This window comes from Salvelinus fontinalis, chromosome 30 (assembly GCF_029448725.1).
Source record: "Salvelinus fontinalis isolate EN_2023a chromosome 30, ASM2944872v1, whole genome shotgun sequence".
Taxonomy (NCBI): Eukaryota; Metazoa; Chordata; class Actinopteri; order Salmoniformes; family Salmonidae; genus Salvelinus; species Salvelinus fontinalis.
Window position 1 is genome coordinate 34,167,437 of NC_074694.1, and position 20,462 is coordinate 34,187,898.

The 20,462-nt window shown below is 44.2% G+C and overlaps 3 protein-coding genes and 1 non-coding gene across 4 annotated transcripts in view; 2 read left to right on the top strand and 2 right to left on the bottom strand.

Moving 5' to 3' along the window:
- LOC129829075 (neurotrypsin-like) overlaps window positions 1–20,462 on the top strand; it is a 43,445-nt gene that overhangs the window by 14,516 nt on the left and 8,467 nt on the right. Inside the window, exons 2-4 of the mRNA XM_055890549.1 lie at window positions 7,460–7,502; window positions 17,251–17,493; window positions 20,132–20,270. Of these exons, the coding sequence (XP_055746524.1) occupies window positions 7,460–7,502; window positions 17,251–17,493; window positions 20,132–20,270 (425 nt within the window). The remainder of the gene's footprint in view (window positions 1–7,459; window positions 7,503–17,250; window positions 17,494–20,131; window positions 20,271–20,462) is intronic.
- Window positions 8,487–11,106, bottom strand: LOC129829076 (E3 ubiquitin-protein ligase TRIM21-like). Its single transcript, XM_055890550.1, has one exon. It carries the CDS (start codon window positions 10,650–10,652, stop codon window positions 8,961–8,963), a length of 1,692 nt encoding a protein of 563 aa, XP_055746525.1. The 5' UTR covers window positions 10,653–11,106; the 3' UTR covers window positions 8,487–8,960.
- Window positions 11,978–14,669, bottom strand: LOC129829077 (E3 ubiquitin-protein ligase TRIM39-like). Its single transcript, XM_055890551.1, has 2 exons — window positions 14,560–14,669; window positions 11,978–13,855 (listed from the first exon to the last, which is right to left on the bottom strand). Exon 2 carries the CDS (start codon window positions 13,851–13,853, stop codon window positions 12,213–12,215), a length of 1,641 nt encoding a protein of 546 aa, XP_055746526.1. The 5' UTR covers window positions 13,854–13,855; window positions 14,560–14,669; the 3' UTR covers window positions 11,978–12,212.
- Window positions 15,723–15,775, top strand: LOC129829270 (U7 small nuclear RNA). The gene has a single exon (XR_008755359.1). It is a non-coding gene; the product is annotated as a U7 small nuclear RNA (small nuclear RNA).

Consider the following 20,462-nt stretch of genomic DNA (forward strand, 5'->3'; position numbering starts at 1 on the left):
GTATCTATATCCACAGTAAAACAAGTCCTATATCGACATAACCTGAAAGGCCGCTCAGCAAGGAAAAAGCCACTGCTCCAAAACCGCCATAAAAAAGCCAGACTACGGTTTGCAGCTGGACATGGGGACAAAGATCGTACTTTTTGGAGAAATGTCCTCTGGTCTGATGAAACAAAAATAGAACTGTTTGGCCATAATGACCATCGTTATGTATGGAGGAAAAAGGGGGACGCTTGTAAGCAGAAGAACACCATCCCAACCGTGAAGCACGGGGGTGGCAGCATCATGTTGTGGGGGTGCTTTGCTGCAGGAGGGACTGGGGCACTTCACAAAATAGATGGCATCATGAGGTAGGAAAATCATGTGGATATATTGAAGCAACATCTCAAGAGATCAGTCAGGAAGTTAAGCTTGGTGGCAAATGGGTCTTCCATTTTGGAGAGGCCATCACAAAGCCCTGACCTCAATCCTATAGAAAATATGTGGGAAGAACTGAAAAAGTGTGTGCGAGCTAGGAGGCCTACAAACCTTACTCAATTACACCAGCTCTGTTAGGAGGAATGGGCCAAAATTCAACCAATTTATTGTGGGAAGCTTGTGGAAGGCTACCCGAACTGTTTGACCCAAGTCAAACAATTTAAAGGCAATGCTACCAAATATTAATTGAGTGAATGTAAACTTCTGACCCACTGGGAATGTGATGAAAGAAAGAAATGCTGAAATAAATCATTCTCCCTACTATTATTTTTTTGAAGAATTTACATTCTTCAAATAGTGGTGATCCTAACTGACCTAAGACAGGGAATTTTTACTAAGATTAAATGTCAGGAATTGTGTCAAACTGAGTTGAAATGTATTTGGCTAAGGTGTAAACTTCCGACTTCAATTGTATATAAATAAGGTATTTCAGTGTTTTTTTGTTGTTGTTTTTTACCAAAAAAGAATTACCTTGTCATTATGTCGTATTGTGTGTAGATTGATGAGGGGGAAAATAATTTTATCCATTTTAGAATAAGGCTGTAACGTGACAAAATGTAAGAAAAAGTCAAGGGGTCTGAATTCTTTCGGAATGCACTGTATATTTAGTTAATTTATCAGCTGCTCTCATTACACCGTAGTACCATTACACTTCTGATACCAATGCAGGGTGAAAGGGGGCCACAAAATTGTGAACCGCTATAAAAAAAAATGGTATATAAAATTATTTTTCCATTTTGAAAATACAAATTACAGTTCTCGAAAGTTTCTTATTACAAAACAGTGTAGTTCATCCCAGCGTTATACAAAATACTCAGAAGTAATTTAAATATACATTTAAAATGCATGTAACAGAAATGCTTCCCATATCTGGCAGCAGCGGCCTGTCTGCCAGGGTCTAGGACTTTTGCACTGAAATAATCACTTCAGGCCCCATGTGGTCACTATCATAACTCTGTTATGGATGCTGAATTAACCGTGTTCATTCAGAAACTGCACCGGAAAGGAATTCCCATCCCTTATTGAGGTTTTGGACAGCTGCAGGCCTGACATTTTCCCTAACATCAATAGACTACTGAGGGCCATCATTATCCTTCTTATTACTTCATGTAGTGTTGAGAGACTCTTCTCCACTACAAACCAGATCAAAACATCCATCACATCTTGCATGCTGACTGCACATCTCAACAATCCTGCACTGTTGTACTTTGAAAGGGAACACAGTGACTTTTTGGACTATGATGAAATAATCTCCATCTTTAACCAAGCCTACACACTACAACATGTGGGTTCCTCAAGGGAAGGGTGATGGTTCTATGTGGAACCATACTGATCATAAGAACCCTTTGAGCCCTTCAATGGTTCCTTGCTGTTCAAAAAAGGGTTCTTTCCTCTTATAGTGATAGATAACTACACTGGACTTTCTACAAACTGGAAGCAACATATCCTGAGGCCGCATTTGTTTTAGCTGGGGACTTTAATGAAGCAAATTTGAGGAATATGCTACCAAAGTTCTATCAACACATTGCCTGTAGTACTCGCGCTTCAAAAACTCTTGAACGTTGTTACTCTCCCTCCCGGGATTACTACAAGGCCCTCCCCCGCCCACCCTTTGGCGAATCAGATCAGGACTCTATTCTGCTCCTCCCTTCCTATAGGCAGAAACTCAAACAGGAAGTACCCGTGCTAAGGTCTATTTAACGCTGGACTGATCAATCGGAATCCATGCTTTTTTTTGATTACACGGAATGGGATATGTTCCGGGTTGCCTCTGAGAATAACCTTGATGTATACACTGACACAGTGACTGAGTTCATCAGGAAGTGTAAAGGGAATGTTGTTCCCACTGTGACTATTAAAACCTACCCAAACCCAAAACTGTGGATTGATGGCAGCATTCGCGCAAAACTGAAAGCGCAAACCACCACATTTAACCATGGCAAGGTGTCTAGGAATATGCCTGAATACAAACACTGCAGTTATGCCCTCCGTAAGGCAATCAAACAGGAACAGGAACATCAGTACAGAGACAAAGTGGAGTCACAATTCAACGGCCCAGACACGAGACGTATGTGCCAGGGACTCCAGACAATCTCGGATTACAAAGGGAAAACTAGCCACGTCGCGGACACCGCCGCCTTGCACCCGGACAAGCTAAACACCTTCTTCGCCCACTTTGAGGATAACACAGTGGCCCGCTCCCGAGGACTTTGGCTCTCATTCTCTGTGGCCGATGTGAGTAAGACATTTAAGCTTGTTAATTAACCCTCTCAAGGATACTGGCCCAGACGGCATCCCTAGCCGCGTCCTCAGAGCATGCGCAGACCAGCTAGCTGGAGTGTTTACTGACATATTCAATCTCTCCCTATCCCAGTCTGCTGTCCCCACTTGCTTCAAGATGTCCACCATTGTTCCTGTACCAAAGAAAGCAAAGGTAACTTCTGTCATCATGAAGTGCTTTGAGAGGCTAGTTAAGGATCATATCACCTCCACTTTACCTGACACCCTAGACCCATTACAATTTGCATACCGCCCCAATAGAGCCACAGAATATGCAATCGTGATCGCACTGCACACTGCCCTATGCCATCTGGACGAGAGGAATACCTATGTACGAATGCTGTTCATTGACTTCGCTCAGCCTTCAACATCATAGTACCCTCCAATCTCATCATTAAGTTTGGGGCCCTGGGTCTGAACCCCGCCCTGTGCAACTGGGTTCTGGACTTCCTTACGGGCCGCCCCCAGGTGCTGAAGGTAGGAAACAACACCTCTACTACGCTGATCCTCAACACAGGGGCCCCACAAGGGTGCGTGCTCGGAACCATCCTGTACTCCCTGTTCACCCATGACTGCATGGCCACGCACTTTTCCAACTCAATCATCAAGTTTGCAGACAACACAACAGTGATAGGCCTGTTTACCAACAATGACGAGATAGCCTACAGGGAGGAGGTGAGGTCCCTGGCGGAGTGGTGCCAGGAAAATAATTTCAACGTCAGCAAAATGAAAGAGCTGATCGTGGACTTCAGGAGACAGCAGAGGGAGCACGCCCCCATCCACATTAACGGGACCACAGTGGAGAAGGTGAAAAGCTTAAAGTTCCTTGGCATACACATCACGGACAATCTGAAATTGTCCACCCACACAGATAGTGTTGTAAAGAAGGCGCAAAAAGGCCCCTAAGACCCTCACAAACTCTTACAGATGCACCATTGAGAGCATCCTGTTGGGATGTATCAGCGCCTGGTATGGCAAGTGCACTGCCCGCAACCGCAGGGTTCTCCAGAATGTGGTGCGGTCTGCCCAACACATCACCGGGGGCACACTGCCTGCACTCCAGGACACCTACAGCACCCGATGTCACAGGAAGGCCAAAAAGATCATCAAGGGCATCAACCACCCGAGCCACGGCATGTTCCCCCTACTATCATCCAGAAGACAAGGTCAGGTGCATCAAGGTGCATCAAAGCTGGGGCTGAGAGACTGAAAAACAGCTTCTATCTCAAGGCCATCAGACTGTTAAATAGCAATCACTAGCCGGCCTCCACCCAGTAACCTGCCATGAACTTAGTCACTGTCACTAGCCGGCTACCACCCGGGTCACTCAACCCTGCACCTTAATAAACGCTGCTGCCCTATGTAGATAGACATGGAATCACTGGTCACTTTAAAAATGTTTACATACTGTTTTACTAATTTCATATGTATATAATGTATTCTACCGTATTCCAGTTAATGCCACTCCGACATTGCTCATCCTAATATTTATATATTTCTTAATTCCATTCTTTTACTTTTAGATTGTATGAATTGTTGTGAATTGTTAGTGCACTGTTGGAGCTAGGAACACAAGCATTTAGCTACACCTGCAATAACATCTGCTAAGTAAGTGTATCGCAACCAATAAAATTGGGTTTGATTTTATTAATTGGTAGGGGCGGTGGCTAATTTGAATTTTTGGGGGCATGGTTTGTAGTCTGCCCTTTTTGTGCAACTGTGAGTGAGTACCATCCCAGTTGATCTAATCTGCTGTGTTTTGCTATTACATGTTATATATGACCATGGCTGGTGATGGTGCCTTGTGACAGACTCATGTATGGCCTCATGACAATTGAGAACAGTTGATTAAGTCAGTATTTCTTAATTCTCTCCTTGGGGACCCCCAGTGATGGGGAAATTAAGCTTCCTGAAGCATTGGGGTTTTCCAGCCAATTGTGTCGAAAATAGGTTAATTACACGAGGCTTTGAGCGACACAGTGTACACTAGTGGCACCTGCTGGTGTTATAGATGATGTCCCACACTGACATAGAAATTATATAAGTTAAGGGCTAAAAGTTAAAACAACCACTCAATGTACTGTGACACCTGTGAAACTGATAACAGGAAGGAGGTCTCCCCACCCAGGGAGTGGAGAAACCGTTAGGCTTGCAGTAGATTATGTAACATGTTGCAGGATATGATAAGCAATGACCATTTGGAGAAGACTTATACATAGCATTCATTTATTGAGTTAATGCCAAATAATAGAAGGGGTCATTTAACATGTGTGTGTGTGTGTGTGTGTGTGTGTGTGTGTGTGTGTGTGTGTGTGTTTCAAAGTAGGTTAGAGAAATATAGACAATTATAGGATGGAACATGTCTGTGTGGATTTGCAGGAAACAATTTGGTCTATTACTCTGACATTATAGACTAGACTGTGCTCCGAGAAGAGAAGTAAGTCAGGCACTGGGGAACCACAGAGGTTTCCTGTTTCGACTTGTCAGTTGCAGACATGTAGATAGAGGAACCCAGGTAGACAGAAGGAGCTATCGAAGGTGAACATTGTGACAGTGTTAGATGAGAGGAGAGGCATTTATAAATTATAAAGTGTATGTCATAACCAAATGTGTGAGGTATAAAAGGCATTGTATGATATTCAGAGCTCTCTTGAATGAAGAATCTGACTCTTGAAAGCTTGGTCTCCGTCTGCTTCATTTAAACCAGAACTCTGGGTTGCAGACTGAGTAGATGAATTAAAGTTCAGTTTAAGAACATTGAAAACAAAGTTCTCATAACACACGCCCCGTAGTGCACGTGTGCAGCGTAGCCTTTTTGTCTTCTACCAAACCAATACCAAACCAATCAGGTGGTTGTTTGACAAAACGAACCTTCGGACGTCATTGATCACGTGCTTCTGATAAAGTGATACAGGCATCGGGACACTGCTTTGAAGTACACTGCTTAGCAATTTCGACGCATGCCTCGGAGCTCCGGCATCAAATATGACATCACTAGGGACCCCCAGCCATTCCAGAGCAACTTGTTAATAAACACAATTATAAAACCTTTGGAATTTTAACAATATAATATGGCTATTAAACCACAACAACAAAACCTGTATGGTTTTACAAAGAACCTTCTTTATAGAACCATTCTCCACACAGGTTCTACTAAGAACCATAGAAAACGGTTCTATATTGCCCCAAAAAGGGTTGTAACCATAGCGGAACCCTTTTTTGGTTCTATATAGAACCTTTTTTTAATGGTTATTTTTAGAACCTTGGGAAAGGGTTCTTTATAGCACAATTCAGGTTTTATTTAGAACCTTATGAGCATGGTTCTTTATAGAACCTTCAAAAAATGGTTCCATACACTGTAGCACCAAAAAGGGTTAGAAACCAACCCTTTTTTGGGATTTGGGACTAGAATCATTTGTTTTTAGTGTGTATGCGTCTATGCCTTGTGCTGTAAAACATGAAAAACACAAGAAAGATAAGCCTGTATACTGTTTATTTATGATTTAGCCTAGTGTTTTCATGCCAAACTTGGTAGTCCAGGCCTATATGTGTTTGATTCAAAGTAAGCTACAATGGAAGTCGAGGTGAAGAGGGTGAAACATTTATAGATGTTATCTGAGTCCTCTTTTATTCAGTATCAGCAGAAACAGGGGCCTCCTGAGTCTCGCAGCAGTCTAAGGCACTGCATCGCAGTGCTTGAGGTGTCACTACAGACCCGGGTTTGATCGTGACCGGGTGTCCTATAGGGTGGCGAACAATTGGCCCAGCGTCGTCCGGTTTAGTGGAGGATTTGGCCCGGGGGGGACTTTACTTGGCTCATCGCGCTCTAGCGACTTCTTGTGGCGGGCCGGGCGCATGCAGGCTGACTTCGGTCATCAGTTGAACTGTGTTTCCTCCAACACATTGGTGCGGCTGGCTTCCGGGTTAAGCTGCAGGTGTTAAAAAAGCGTGGTTTGGCGGGTAATGTTTGGAAGGACGCATGACTCGACCATCACCTCTCACGAGCCCGTTGGGGAGCGATGAGACAAGATCGTAATTGGATTGCAATTGGATATCACGAAATTGGGGAGACAAATGGTGTAAAATACTATATATATATATATATATATATATATATATATAGTATCAGCAGAAACAGTCAGAGAATGTCCTCCATTTCCTTCTCTCCTCTCGACTCTGACCTGGTTTCTGTGACTCTAAGAGACTGCACTACACAGCATTCTGTCAGATATCATCTGAAACTGTCTAAAACTCAATTCTTCAGTACCAGAGGAGGCTGGTGGAAGGAGCTATAGGAGGATGGGCTCATTGTATCAGCTGGAATGGAATTAATGGAACGGTATACAAAAATCCACGGAACATTTGAACACATGGTTCCATTTATTCCATTACAGCAATTACAATGAGGCGGTACTCCTAAAGCTCCTCACACCCGCCTCCACTATTCAGTACCCAGGTCTCTGTGTTCTGTATGCTTGTGTGTCTGTAATGTTTGTCTATGTGACTGGTAGGGATTTCACCTGCATCGTCGGCACGCCACAAGACAAGCCCACTGAGCTAAAGCCTGTAACAGGCTTCGGGTCTTAGGCAAGGTCATGGGGGTCTATATAGAATTGATTTGTTCTGTAACAGAGATGATGTGAAACATTGACAGTAGGTTGTGTTATCTGAAACTATGTCTGATGTGTTCCTCTTCTCTCAGGTGGTAGCTGATGACAGTTATTTAAACGAGGTGCAAAACACAGGTAGGCTAACAGTCACCTCTCTCATCTTCTTCCAGTTCCCTGATCCAATTCTTTGTGTTCTATAAAATGTGCCATCCCTTCTTCCCCCACTCATAGTCTCTCCATTCCTACTCTCACTCCACATGTTCTTATAACCTATTTTCCCCTCCTCCTATATCCCCCATCTCTATTCTCTCTCTCTCTCTCTCTCTCTCCCTCTCTCCCTCTCTCTCTCTCTCTCTCTCTCCCTCTCTCTCTCTCTCTCTCTCTCTCTCTCTCTCTCTCTCTCTCTCTCTCTCTCTCTCTCTCTCTCTCTCTCTCTGTGTGGCTGGTGGTTGTGATCTGGGTGGGGCTCTCTCTCTCTCTCTCACTAGCAAAGACCAGCCGATTCATCATTTCTGGCCTCAATCCAAGTGCTCAAAATCCACAGAAGCACACACACACACGCACCCAAATCTCTACAGTGCTGATGATTAATTGAGGCCTTTGAATGGTGCCACATCAAGGAAAAGAAACCCTGCCACAACGTCTGGCCAATCAGACAGCAGACTGGGGAGGGGAAGGTTCTGGATGAAATGTGTCTGAGGTTTCGTCTGAGATTAATATGATAATCTGTAAGGCCCTCCTTGGCTTTGTTAGCGAACAGTACATCAGTGTGCTTTATTATTGTGTAGCTGATGTTGTAGGTATGAGTGTGTCTCGTGTTTGTATGCACTGCCGGCATGTGTGTGAGCACAGACATATACCCACCCCCGCATGGCTCAGCTCTGTACGTGTAAACCGTGTCAAATACTCATTGTGGCGGGGAAATGGATTATGGGAGCTGAGAGAATGAGTGTTCCCGGGGTGATGGTTCCCATAGCGATGGAGGAGACTGGTTGTCGTAGCAACACAGAGTGTTGGTTGCCCTAGCAATCAGTGTGTGACCAGAATGTTTTGAGTTAATTTGGGTTTAGGTCAAATCTTTTGAGATCTGTCAGGGTCCATCAAACAAGAAGGCAACTAAAAAACATGATTTCCTTCGAAACAGCACATATTCCCAAATCATACGCAAGTTTGTTCTAAAATGTATTTTCACACATGGTCTCATCACACTTGATAGAAAAAAGGAAAAATGATCAAATAACCAAAATGATCAACTTAAAACACATCATAAACATCGGATGTAAAAGATAAGGTGAAAGTAAATTACAACTCCTCTGTACTTTCAGTATGTAACAAACACTTAGACACACCTCACGCCACTACAATTGAACACACCATTACATGCAACAACATCATATTATATCAAAGACATTACTCCCATCAACACATTTTACAATTCCATTCATGTATGTATGTTTTCTTTCAGGTGCCTAATTGAATAACACCATCTGACAAATGACCAAATCATCATTAGGTTATACTGTCACATCTCTGACTGACAGCATTATGAATACATATGCCACTATAAGCTCTGTGACCTTATTGGATCACAATTTATTCTGTGTGATTGACAGTAGAGATGACCAATGGGGCAGTGTTTTTACCACCAGCATTACCACCCGAGTTGAAGTATGTATAGAGCTTCTCGGTGAAGTTGCAGCTAGTGAAAGAGTGGATGTGAGATCTGGCCTTTACATCATAAAAGGAGACTAGACCCTCCTCATAATCCACAAACACCCCCACTTTTTGGGGTGTCGGGGGCTCGCCGGAGAAGAAGGGCAGGAATAAGAGGTTATCGTACATGTTTGCACAATACCAATGCCGGTGGTACTGGTGGTACCCACTCTTCAGACCCAGAGTCCAGAATCCATTCTCAGGGGTCAGTGGAAGCCAGCCCTTCCTGTTGGCGGACTTTCTAGCCACCCCTAACCTCCACCAAGTCTTCCCCTCTACCTGCACCTCATAGTAGAATCTCCCAGAGGAGAATTCATTCTTTCCCAGGATAGAGGGATTATAATCAAACCTCTCTGGGTTGTTAGGAAGTGTCTTTAGTACGTCTCCCAGTGTCACTTGTTTTCTGTCCTCAGACACGTTGAGGTATGGAAATGCTGTATCAGGGTCCAGAGTCACATCCACTGCATACTGCTGCATCCTCTTCAGCTTGATGTCAGGCAACTTCTCCATCTCATTATGAAGTGTCTCCTCTAGTTGAGACACAACTCTCCTCACATTCTTCACATGTAGGTAGTAGTGAACACTGATCTCAGACCAGTCCTTGGTGAATGTGGGGGTGCACAGGGATGGGGAGCTCTGGAGGAGGTGGAGGTGGTCCTCAGTGTGTGAGAGCTGCTCCAGCTCAGTGCGTCTCCTCTTAAGCTCGGTAATTTCTAGCTCCAGCTCGTTAATCAGCCCTTTAGCCCGCCTGTCTTCGGCTTTCTGCTTCTCCTCAATCTCCACAATGAGCTCAGCCTGGCTTCTTTCAATGGAACGCACCAGATCAGTGAAGACCTGCACGCTGTCTGTTATCTCTCTCTCTGCAACTCTCTTGCTGAGCTCTACTGAGTGTTTGATCTCCCTAACCTTCTGCCAGCGGTCATGGATCATCTGCCGCATTTGTGCTATGGAGTTCCGCAGTTGAGCCTTTCTCTCTCCACACTCTTCCTCTAGAGGGACGGTGTGGTGAGTCTTGTGGTCTGTCTCAGTGCAGAACTGACACACACACGTTTGGTCAGTCCTACAGAACAGCTCCAGGAGTCTGTCGTGCTTCTTACACATCATGGCTTCCAGGTTCTCCACAGGGTCGATCAGCTTGTGTCTTTTCAGGCCTGCAACTCTCTGATGAGGCTGCAAGTGAATCTCACAGTAAGAGGTCAGACACTCCAGGCAGGACTTCAGGGCTTTGAGCTTTCTCCCAGTGCAGAGATCACAGGCCACTTCTCCAGGCTTGGCAGGGGACAAATCTCTGTCTCTGTCACTCATTCTTTTGAAATGATCTGCAACATTTCTCAGTGTTGTGTTGGTCTTTAACTCTGGTCTTTTGTAGAAAATATGCTTACACAGTGGACACCGGCACCGGGCAGTGGTGTTCCAGTATCTGCTGATACAGGCCTTGCAGAAGTTGTGTCCACATGGAATGGAGACTGGCTCAGTGAACACATCCAGACAAATAGAGCACTGGAACTGATCTTCAGACAGGAAACTGCTGGAGGACGCCATTTCTGCAACACAAAGAGCAAGAGCAACCATATAATTATGTTCTGGAAGGAGTACAACCACAATTCATTCTCCTTTTATCCAGACAAGGAAGAGGTTATAAAAATATGATGGATTCAGAAAGAATATACTTTACACTAACCAACAGTATATAATATAATACAGATAAATGAATCAGTCAGATTTGCACATTTCCATCAGATATTACGGTTTAAAGAAGTGACCCAGTAGTGATTTATAAACTATATACTGTAGTGGATGTTTGTCAGAACTGTTCTGTTCTCCTGTTTGTAGACTGTGTTTTGTGGTTGTGAACGAAATGGTTGTCATACTCTGTTGCTGATCGACGTGTAATGTTACCGTTGTGACTATCTGTTTTTGCGTGTCTTTTCCTGAGACATGTACAACACAAAAGTGACTTCTGTGGTCAAGGAAATATAATTCTAGAAAAATGTAATAAACGGATATAACAAATCATCTTCATACAATTCCTTTAATATTGTCGACAGAGATCATGGCTTTTAGCCAAGGGCGTAGCAGGTGAATACAGCTGAGAAAAACAGGAAGAACAGCGATTCTGGTAGAAAGAAGCCATTACCTGTTCAGGTAAACCCTCCCTCCAACTCGATCAGTACTTACTTGAGTTTGCTTGTGCCTTCTATTTCTCTATGAAAGGTGGACTCTGTGCAGGCTGCAGCTGTGTTGCAATCTTCACGAACAGCAGGAACGTGTTCATTACCGTGTGCAGTTTCCTGCTCTCAATTTAACTCTGACTTCAGCAAAGTGTCGTCTCGTAACTCCTCCCATGCTCCTACTACCCTATAGTAGGGAAGGCGTGTCATTAGCTTTAATCGTCCATAGTTATTTGCTTGAAAGTATACTGGAAAACAAAAACGGGTTCAGAAAATGCTCATTAACTCGTGGAGTACAATGGAATGGGGGGATGAAGAGAAAGAAGGAGAGGGAAGTGTAATGAGATGAGCAGAAGGAAGAGACAGTGTGTACAGTAGGAGGAAGTATAGCACAGTAGTTTGTTTTATACAGGCCTCTACTATCGGCTGTGATATTCCTCAGAGATGATCCGTCAGTTTTATACAGGCCTCTACTATCGGCTGTGATATTCCTCAGAGATGATCGGTCAGTTTCATACAGGCCTCTACTATCGGCTGTGATATTCCCCAGAGATGATCGGTCAGTTTCATACAGGCCTCTACTATCGGCTGTGATATTCCCCAGAGATGATAGGTCAGTTTTATACAGGCCTCTACTATCGGCTGTGATATTCCTCAGAGATGATAGGTCAGTTTTATACAGGCCTCTACTATCGGCTGTGATATTCCTCAGAGATGATAGGTCAGTTTTGGCATTTAGTGGATTTATTGAGTCTTTTAAGGTTGTCTGGCAGTAAACCAATAAAAATAAAAATAAATGTTTCCGTACACCCAATATTCCAACACAGTACACCCCCATTATCTTACACAGCACATACATAACCAACACTGTAATACATTATATTATTTACTCATCATTGCATGATCAAATTAAATCTATAAACTAATTGCACATAAAATGTGCTAAATTACGTCATTTTATTCAGTCTGTGTGATTGACAGGACAGATGACCAATGGGGCTGAGTTTGGACCCTCAGAATTATTACAAGGGTTGAAATACGGATAGAGTTTCTCAGTGAAGGTGTTGCCAGTGAAAGAGTAGATATGAGACCTGGCCTCCACATTGTAGAAGGAGATCTGACCCTCCTCATAATCCACAAACACCCCCACCTTCTGGAGCTTCTCTCTCAGGGAAATGGGGACACGAGTATAGTTGCAGGCCTGATACTTATTTTTACCTCTCATATACACAGTCCACAGTCCACCCTCAGGGCACTCAGTTGCAGGTTCTTTTCTCATGATGGACTCTTTGGCCACTCCAAAAATCCACTCAATCTTCCCCTTTACCTGCACCTTATAGTAGAATGCCCCTGAGGAGAAACCCTCCTTTCCCAGGACAGAGTATAAACAATCAAACCTCTTTGGGTTGTCAGTGAGAAGCTGTGGTCCTTCTTCATATCTCACTTGTTTCCCGTCCTCAGACAGGATGAGACAGCGATGTGCTGTATCAGGGTCTAGAGTCACATCCACTGCACACCTCTGCATCCTCATCAGCTCAGCATCACACGACTTCTCCATCTCTTTGATAACTGTCTCCTCCAGCTGAGACAAAGTTCTCCTCATGATCCCTGCACACAGCGCACTGTGAACACTGATCTCAGACCAGTCCTTGGTGTTGGTGGGGGGGCTCAGGGATAGGGAGCTTTGGAGGAGGTGGAGGTGATCCTCAGTGTGTGAGAGCTGCTTCAGCTCAGTGCGTCTCCTCTTTAGCTCAGTGATTTCCTGCTCCAGCTCTTTAATGAGCCTGTCAGCCCGCATCTCTGCTGCTTTCTGCTTCTCCTCAACCAATTCAATGACCTCAGCCTGTCTTCTCTCAATGGAGCGCACCAGATTAGAGAAGCTCTGCACGCTGTCCGCTATCTCTCTCTCTGTGTCTCTCTTCCTAAACTGTACTAAGTGTTTGATCTTCTGAACCTTCTGCAGTCGCTCCTGGATCATCTGCTGCACTTGTGCATCCGTCTTCCCAAGCTGAGCCTTCCTCTCGCCACACTCTTCCTCTAGAGGGACGATGTGGTGAGTCTTGTGGTCTGTCTCAGTACAGAACTGACACACGCATGTCTGGTCAGTACAACAGAACAGCTCCAGGAGTCTGTCGTGCTTCTTACACAACCTGTCTTCCAGGTTCTCCACAGGGTCGATCAGCTTGTGTCTCTTCATGCCTGTAACTCTCTGATGAGGCTGCAGGTGAATTTCACAGAAAGAGGTCAGACACTCCAGGCAGGACTTCAGGGCCTTGAGCTTCGTCCCAGTGCAGACGTCACAGGCCACTTCTCCAGACTCTGTAAGACTTTGGTTTGGGCTGCCGGGAGCTTCCACTTGAACTGACCTCCTGAACTGAGCAGCCATCTCAGAAATGAAGGTATTGATGAGAAGCTCAGGTCTCGTGAAGAACTTATGCTTACACATTGGACACTGGCACAGGTCAGTGGTATCCCAGTATCTGCTGATACAGACCTTGCAGAAGTTGTGTCCACATGGAGTGGAAACTGGCTCAGTGAACACATCCAGACAAATAGAGCACTGGAACTGATCTTCAGACAGGAAACTTCTAGGGGACGCCATTTCTGGAACACAACAACAGAACAAACACATCAAAAGAGGTGCTAGAATGTGTCAGCATTTAGACAGTAAACGTTGTACTTGTGTCTTTTTTCTCACTCTCATAGTGACCTTGGTGTCTTTTTTTAATTTATTTTTATTTTATTTTATTTTTTTATCCCATTTTCTCCCCAATTTTCATGGTATCCAATCGCTAGTAATTACTACCTTGTCTCATCGCTACAACTCCCGTACGGGCTCGGGAGAGACGAAGGTCGAAAGCCATGCGTCCTCCGAAGCACAACCCAACCAGCCGTACTGCTTCTTAACACAGCGCGCCTCCAACCCGGAAGCCAGCCGCACCAATGTGTCGGAGGAAACACCGTGTACCTGGCCCCCTTGGTTGGCGCGCACTGCGCCCGGCCCGCCACAGGAGTCGCTGGAGCGCGATGAGACAAGGATATCCCTACCGGCCAAACCCTCCCTACCCCGGACGACGCTATGCCAATTGTGCGTCGCCCCATGGACCTCCCGGTCGCGGCCGGCTGCGACAGAGCCTGGGCGCGAACCCAGAGACTCTGGTGGCGCAGTTAGCACTGCGATGCAGTGCCCTAGACCACTGCGCCACCCGGGAGGCCGACCTTGGTGTCTTCAATTGAGTTCCCACTCTCACTCATAAGGTTTTGCTATCTCCTTATTAAGCATCTTCTCCATCTCTCTCGCTACTCACCAGAGTTTTTGTTGTTCCCTTTTATTTCGCTGCAGTGTTATTTTTGTGAGTTGCAGGAGAAAGTTTGTTTCTGTGTGCAGATACCAGCTCCATATTTAACTTTCACTTCAGCAAAGTGACATCATTTAACTCCACCCTGCTCCGCTCTTTGCAAATATTTGCCCTTAAAGGGACAGAGTTGATATTTTACCAGCCTGTCTAAAGTCTCTTCTGATGTTTTTCCTCACATCATTTTGTAATGTAATTAGTTGATTATTCGAATCAGCTGTGTAGTTCTAGGGCTAAAACCAAAATGTGCTCCCCTTGTGGTCCCGAGGACCGTGTTTGGGAAACCATGCTCTACCGTGTATGGGACGTCATCTAATATAATAATTTAGCTGCTAGAAATTCTTGATTGAAGCCTTGGGTAATGAACCTATTTACGGCACAATTGTCTGGAAAGCATCAATGCTTCAGGAAGCTTCATTTCCCCATCACTATTTCATACCGGAACGCCGAGGAATGTGTCAAAATCGCTAAGTAGCTTATTTTTTGTCAAACAACTACCTGATTGGTTTGGTAGAAGACAAAAATGCTACCCTGCGCAGGCGCTACGGTGTGTGGGACATCATCTATAATCATTTGGCTGATCTAAATTCTTTTGACCAGCTGGTGCCGCTAGTGTACACTGTGTTGATCAAAGCCTCAAGCAATGAAACATTTTCAAACACAATTGGCTGGAAATGCTTCAGGAAGCCTTGTTTCCCCATCACTAGTAAATGCTACAGTACTTAATTTGCATATACCCTGCCCATTCCCCTCCCCAATAATCCCAATGTGTGCCACCCATAAGTGAAAGACCTACATAACCTTAAGGTTATGGAAAAGAACAGAAGTGTGAACTCTCTGTTTAGTTCTACCTACAGGTTATGGAAAAGAACAGAAGTGTGAACTCTCTGTTTAGTTCTACCTACAGGTTATGGAAAAGAACAGAAGTGTGAACTCTCTGTTTAGTTCTACCTACAGGTTATGGAAAAGAACAGAAGTGTGAACTCTCTGTTTAGTTCTACCTACAGGTTATGGAAAAGAACAGAAGTGTGAACTCTCTGTTTAGTTCTACCTACAGGTCATGGAAAAGAACAAAAGTGTGAACTCTCTGTTTAGTTCTACCTACAGGTTATGGAAAATGTGCTCTTATAGTTTTTCTCCAGTAGGTTTTTTCAAGGAGAAAGCCTCAAACTTCCATGTCAAAGATAATAAATCACTTTAGTAATTACTACAGTAATGTCCTCAAAAACTATAGTAAATATTACAGTATACTACAGTTTGCAAAAACACTACAGTAAATACTACAGTATACCATACTACAGGCCGCAAAAACAATACAGTAATTACTATAGTATATACTTCTCTTTTTTACTACAGTATTTATGCAATAGTAAACTGTAGAGAAAACACTACAGTGAATACTATAGTATTCCGACTGTAGTATACACTACAATATTTTTTATGTGGGTCCCTCTCCTTTTTTCTCTCTTCCTCTTCCAGATTGGAATGAGGTATGATGAGTAAGGGCTACAGCCTCTGGAAAGAGAGAGAGAGAGAGTGTGTGTGTGTGTGTGTGTGTGTGTGTGTGTGTGTGTGTGTGTGTGTGTGTGTGTGTGTGTGTGTGTGTGTGTGTGTGTGTGTGTGTGTGTGTGTGTGTGTGTGTGTGTGTGTGTGTGTGTGTGTGTGTGTGTGTGTCTGTGTGTGTGTGTGTGTGTGTGTGTGTGCGCGTGCATGGCATGATTAGATGATGTTCAAGGATGGCCAAGCTGTGTGTGAGAGATAACACTGGTCCTGGCTATTGCAGCTCCTCTCTCTGTCCTAGCTATTAATCACAGGGTGTGTGTAAGTGTGCGCGCATGTGTGGGTGCGTGCATGTATGTGTGTTTGTGTCTGGCAGAGTGTGTGTTGTTCAGTCACTATAGAGTCTGATCCTGCTACTCAATGGAACGTCTGATACATTCTCTCTCTCTCTCTCTCTCTCTCTCTCTCTCTCTCTCTCTCTCTCTCTCTCTCTCTCTCTCTCTCTCTCTCTCTCTCTCTTTCTCTCCTCTATCTCTCTCTCTCCTCTCTCTCTCTCTCCTAATTACTGCCTGGGATATTGTTGTTGGGTTGGGGCAGCATCATTTTTGTGTCAGCAGCAGTTCTATTTAGCCTTTGTTGTTTATGCCTCTTCCACTAATTCCCCCTCTTAGGGACCCTCAGACTACAGAGGGTACCCTCCTTAGGGACCCTCTGCTGTGTGTCCTCCTTCATTTGGAGTACGAATGGGAGTGGGAGGGATTTTAACATGGATCAGTTGAGTAACTGTATTACAGAGGTCCCCTGCTGTGTCATCGGAAAGTGCATATTAATACGTTGTGTAACTGTCTGTACATGAATATAGGAGAAGCAAGGTGGTTTTCCATTTTGAATAAGGACTCTCCATCTCCCTCTCTCTCTTCATCTCCTCCTCTCTCCCTCTCTCCGGGTCCACTGCTCTGCTATGAAGGGTTTACAGCTCTACTGTAACATTGTCCCTTTTCTCACCATCCACAACTGTCTTTCTCTATCTCTCCTCCAAGCTCCTTGCTCCTGTTCCAAGGGTTTTTCAAAGCTGGGTTACTAACATTATCCTCTCTCTCTCTCTTCCATTCTCTTTCTCGCTCTCTCTCTCTCTCTCTTCAGCCCCTCTCTCCTGTTCGGAGGGTTTTACAGAGCTGGGTTACTATAACGGCTCTGTGTCTCAGACGGACTCTGGCGCCCCCTGCCTGCGGTGGACAGAGTTTCCAGACTACGTGCTGCAGTACCCTGGCCGAGGCCTTGGGGAGCACAGCTACTGTCGTAACCCTGACAGAGAGTCCAACCCCTGGTGCTTCTTCAGACAGACTTCTGGGGCCATCGGCTGGTCCTACTGCGACTGCCACCAGGGTAGGTCGACAGCACATATGTGAAATAGGCATATTAAATAAATGCAGTATTTTGTGTGTATATACAGTACCAGTCAAAAGTTTGGACACACCTACTCATTCCAGGGTTTTTCTTTTTTTAAACTATTTTACTATTCTCTACATTGTCAAAACTATGAAATTATACATATGGAATCATGGTGTAACCAAAAAAGTGTTAAACAAATCAAAATATATTTTACATTTGAGATTCTTCAAAGTATCCACCCCTTGCCTTGATGACAGCTCTGCATAGTTTTGATGTCTTCATTAATGTTCTACAATGTAGAAAATAATAAAAAATAAAGAAAAACCCTGGAATGAGTAGGTGTGTACAAACTGTGTATATATATACAAAACATTAAGAACACCTTCCTAATATTGAGTTGCACCCCCCCCCTCAATTCGTCAGGACACACTCTATAAGGTGTCAAAAGCATTCCACAGGGATGCTGGCCCATATTGACTCCAATGCTTCCCACACTTGGCTGGGTGTCCTTTGGGTGGTGGACCATTCTTAATACACACGGGAAACTGTTAGCATGAAAAACCCAGCAGCGTTGCAGTTCTTGACACACTCAAACCAGTGTGCCTGGCACCTACTACGATACCCTGTTCAAAGGGATTTAAACCTTTTGTCTTGCCCATTCACCCTCTGAATGGCACACATACACAATCCATGTCTCAATTGTCTAACATAAATTGTTTAACCTGTGTCCTCCCCTTCATCTACATGGATTGAAGTGGATTTAATGTGACATCAATAAGGGATGATAGCTTTCACCTGGATTCACCTGGGCAGTCTATGTCATGGAAAGAGCAGGTGTTTTTCATGTTTTGTACACTCAAATATATTGTGCATTCGGAAAGTATTCAGACCCCTTCACTTGTTTCACATTTTGTTACGTTACAGCCTTATTCTAAAATTGAATAAATTAACATTTTCTTCATTAATTTACACACAATACCACATAATGACAAAACAAAACAGGATTGTGTTAAGGCACAGATCTGGGGTAGGGTACCAAAACATTTCTGCAGCAATGAAGGTCCCCAAGAACACAGTGGCCTCCATGATTCTTAAATGGAAGAAGTTTGGAACCACCAAGACTCTTCTTAGAGCTGGCCGCCCGGCCAAACTGAGCAATCGGGGGAGAGGGTCTTGGTCAGGGAGATGTTTACATATCTGGCATTACTCATCTCAAATGTATACACTGTATTCTATACTATTTTACGGTATCTTAGTCACTTAATGTTTACATATCTTGCATTACTCATCTCATATGTATATACTGTATTCTATACTATTCTACGGTATCTCAGTCACTTAATAATGTTTACATTTCTTGCATTACTCATCTCATATGTATATGCTGTTTTCTATACTATTCTACTGTATCTTAGTCCACTCTGAGATCGCTCGTCCATAAGCATAAAGTCTTAATTCATTCCTACGTAGATGTGTGTGTAATGTTAAATGTATTGGGTATATGTTTGTGTAATTTGTTAGATATTACTTGTTAGATATTACTGCACTGTTGGAGCTAGAAGCACAAGCATTTCGCTACATCCAGAATAACATCTGCTAATCACGTGTATAGGACCAATAAAATGTGATTTGATTTGAACCCGATGGTCACTCTGACAGAGCTCCAGAGTTCCTCTGTGGAGATGGGAGAACCATCCAGAAGGACAACCATCTCTGCAGCACTCCACCAATCAGGCCTTTATGGTAGAGTGGCCAGACGGAAGCCACTCCTCAGTAAAAGGCACATGCTTGGAGTTTGCCAAAAGTCACCTGAAGGACTACCACACCATGAGAAACAAGATTCTCTGGTCTGATGAAACCAAGATTGAACTCTTTGGCCTGAATGCCAAGCGTCATGTCTGGAGTAAACCAGGCACCGCTCATCACCTGGCCTCTACGGTGAAGCATGGTGGTGGCAGCATCATGTTTTTCAGCGGCAGGGACTGGGAGACTATTCAGGATCGAGGGAAAGATGAATGGAGCAAAGTACAGAGAGATCCTTAATGAAATTCTGCTCCAGAAGGCTCAGGCCCTCAGACTGGGGCGAAGGTTCATCTTCCAACAGGACAACGACCCTGAGCAAACAGCCAAGACAATGCTGGAGTGGCTTCGGGACAAGTGTCTGAATGTCTAGTTGTGCAGCGGTGCTCCCCATCCAACCTGATAGAGATTGAGAGGATCTGCAGAGAAGAATGAGAGAAACGCCCTCAAGAAGACTCGCGGTTGTAATCGCTGCCAAAGGTGCTTCAACAAAGTACTGAGTAAAGGGTCTGAATTATGTACATGTGATATTTCAGTTTATTATTTTTAATAAATTAGTAAATGTTTATAAAAACATATTATTGCTTTGTCATTATGGGTTATTGTGTGTAAATTGATGAGGGATAAAACAATTTAATCAAATGTAGAATAAGGCTGTAATGTAACAAAATGTGAAAAAGTTGAAGGGGTTTTGAAACTTTCCGAATGCACCATATATGACAAATAGCAAATCATTTGTACATAATATTTGGATTTGATGAGATACCTGTCATGTGTCTTTCTTCCAGATTGTTGATTGGCTGATGTACCTGTCCATCTCTTCCGCTCCTAGGTGCAGCTCGGCTGGTGGGCGGGACATTGTCAGGAAGTGGACGTGTGGAGGTGTACCTGAATGGCCAGTGGGGGGCAGTGTGTGACTCTCATTGGACAGACAGAGATGCCAGTGTGATCTGCAGACAGCTGGGACTGGGGTAAGAGGGATGTGTGTGGTAGGAGTGTATATGTTTGAGCGCGCCTCCTCATCAAGATCGGCATTGTAGTATTGCAGCATCTCCATTTCATCTGTAAGATTGTGTGTGTGTGTGTGTGTGTGTGTGTGTGTGTGTGTGTGTGTGTGTGTGTGTGTGTGTGTGTGTGTGTGTGTGTGTGTGTGTGTGTGTGTG